The 2,337-nt window shown below is 41.4% G+C and overlaps 1 protein-coding gene across 1 annotated transcript; it reads right to left on the reverse strand.

Moving 5' to 3' along the window:
• Positions 1 to 537: 537 nt before the first annotated feature.
• On the reverse strand, positions 538 to 1,263 carry LOC112194620. The gene is made up of 2 exons (XM_040516192.1): positions 923 to 1,263; positions 538 to 760 (listed from the first exon to the last, which is right to left on the reverse strand). The coding sequence occupies exons 1-2, from the start codon at positions 1,107 to 1,109 to the stop codon at positions 591 to 593; spliced, it is 357 nt and encodes a 118-aa protein (XP_040372126.1). The 5' UTR covers positions 1,110 to 1,263; the 3' UTR covers positions 538 to 590.
• Between the last annotated feature and the right edge of the window lie 1,074 nt (positions 1,264 to 2,337).

Here is a 2,337-nt window from a genome sequence, read left to right on the forward strand (position 1 = left end):
GAACGATTTTGGCGGAGCTCAGCTCACTTGATTGACAGGGGACGAGACCCTTTGTCAGCACTTCTCATATCCAAACTGAACCTTAGACATCACATCTCATTGGATGCGCCTACGATGAAGAAGATATTTACCCAAAATTCAATTTGACTCTAACAATAAACAACAACAAAACAAAAACACAAGTATAAAAATCGAAACATGAAATACAAAACCTAAAACAAAGTTAACGCAAAATTTTTTATTTTTCTGTATTTTCTAATTTTTTTATTTTGTTTTCTTTTTATAACCACAAAACTAGCTTCTAAAAACAAAGTGAAACGTTATACCCTTCCCCCACACTTAAATCATGCATTGTCCTCAATGTATAAACAAGTATAAAGCATACAAAACATCAATCAAGCATGGCATAAGAGTTAACGCAAAGAAACCTAAAACAAAGACAATATTTTCGAAAATAAAAGAGAAGGGAAGAGTTCAAGAAAGCAAATCTGCGTTGATGGCTCCTCCACAGCTATGGTTGAAATGGGTTGCCTCCCATGCAGCGCTTAATGTTTAAAGTCTTTCAGCCTAGACTTGGCTCATTCACTTCCTTAGTTGGTGGCGCCACCAAAGCCTCCCTTATGGTTTGGAATTGTGTTGCTAGGAAGCTTCCCTTGCTCATGAAACTTACCCATAAACTTCACTACTTGACTCATTTGCTTCTTCAATTCAGCTACATCTGTGGATATGGCATTGATTTGGTTCCCATGATGAGTTTGACCTGCAATCAAAGCTTGAGTAGATTGAGTTAGTGTCCTGATCAATTCATCATTATTAGAAGAAGCATTTGAATTAAAATTTGAAGAATTATAAGGAGTAGAGTTAAGAGGGCCCAGAGGCTTTTGATAAAAGCCATGAGGACGTTGTTGGACGGCTTGAGGACCATTTTGCACGTTTTCATTGTTCCTCCAACGAAAGTTAGGGTGCTCCCTCCATCCAGGATTGTAAGTGTTTGAAAATGGATCGTTTCTTGGAGGTTGACCTCCTTGTTGAAATCCTATGGCGTTGGCACCTTCAAGTCCTCCTTCCTCCATGAGTTGAGGGCATTGGTCAGACACATGCCCTTTCATTGAGCACACTCCACATGCCAAGACTTGTCCATGCGCTCCCTGAGACACTAGAGAAGTAAGTTTGTTAATTTTTCCCTCCAATTGAGCTAAAGTACTTACCTCATGGACCCTTTCACGTGCGGTGGTGGATTTGGGCCTAGAGCTTCCATATTGTTATTGATTCAAGGCCCTATTCTCAATTAGAACCATTCCAGCCGCAGGTTCCTTGTCAACAAACGATCCACCAGAAGCTGCATCTAGCATGTCTCTTTCCAAAGGTATGAGCCCATCATAAAAGCAAGTGAGCAAGGTCTCATCCTTCATGCCATGTTGAGGGCATTGAGTGATAAGAGACTTGAACCTCTCAAAGTATTCTGCGTAGGACTCATCCTGCCCTTGTTGGATTCCACTTATCTTCTTCCTTAACATGATGATGCGAGATGTAGGAAAATACTTCTCAAGAAACGCCTTCATCATGTCTGCCCAAGATGCAATTTGTCCACTAGGCAACTCATAGAGCCACTGCTTAGCCTTGTCAGCCAACGAAAATGGGAAGGCTTTCAACTTCAAAATATGCTCATCAGCTCCTTGAGGCTTCATGCTGGTGCATATGAACTGAAATTCCATCAAGTGTTGGTTGGGATCTTCCATAGAGAGTCCATGGAATGTAGGAAGACGATGAAGTAGCCCAGACTTCAACTCAAAATCAGCTGTTGCCCCCTCAGCTACAGTAGGGTAGGTTATACAAGTTGGAACGCCACCAGGTGGGATGACAGATGTAGAGAGTTGCCTGATGGTGAGAGCCATTGGTGGTGGTGGTGGTTGAATGACTAAGAGTGCACGAGGTGATGGAGGTGGCGTTTGGTGTGGTGATGGAACAACTGAAGTGTCAGAAGCTTATGATCCTCCCTCTACTCTATTCCCTTCACTATCTAATTGAAGCTCACGAAATTGAAGTGGAGTGGTAACTTGGACGTCAAAGAGATCCTAGTTTTTCTTAAGCTTTTCAATCCGTGCTTGAATGACGTGGAGGGGCGTTTTGGTGTACTTGGGTGGTTCAGACGATCCAGACATTCATTAATCTGTAGTAGAACAAAAGAATAAAGTTAGTGAGGTACAAACAAGACGTGGACCAAGGTATACACATTAAAACGTCACATATATACAAGTATACACATGGTCAACGAAAATTATAGTGGTTAGTTACAATCTTCTACAACTTTCGAATTAATCAACTTCAATAAGAGTT

This window comes from Rosa chinensis, chromosome 3 (genome assembly GCF_002994745.2).
Source record: "Rosa chinensis cultivar Old Blush chromosome 3, RchiOBHm-V2, whole genome shotgun sequence".
Classification (NCBI taxonomy): Eukaryota; Viridiplantae; Streptophyta; class Magnoliopsida; order Rosales; family Rosaceae; genus Rosa; species Rosa chinensis.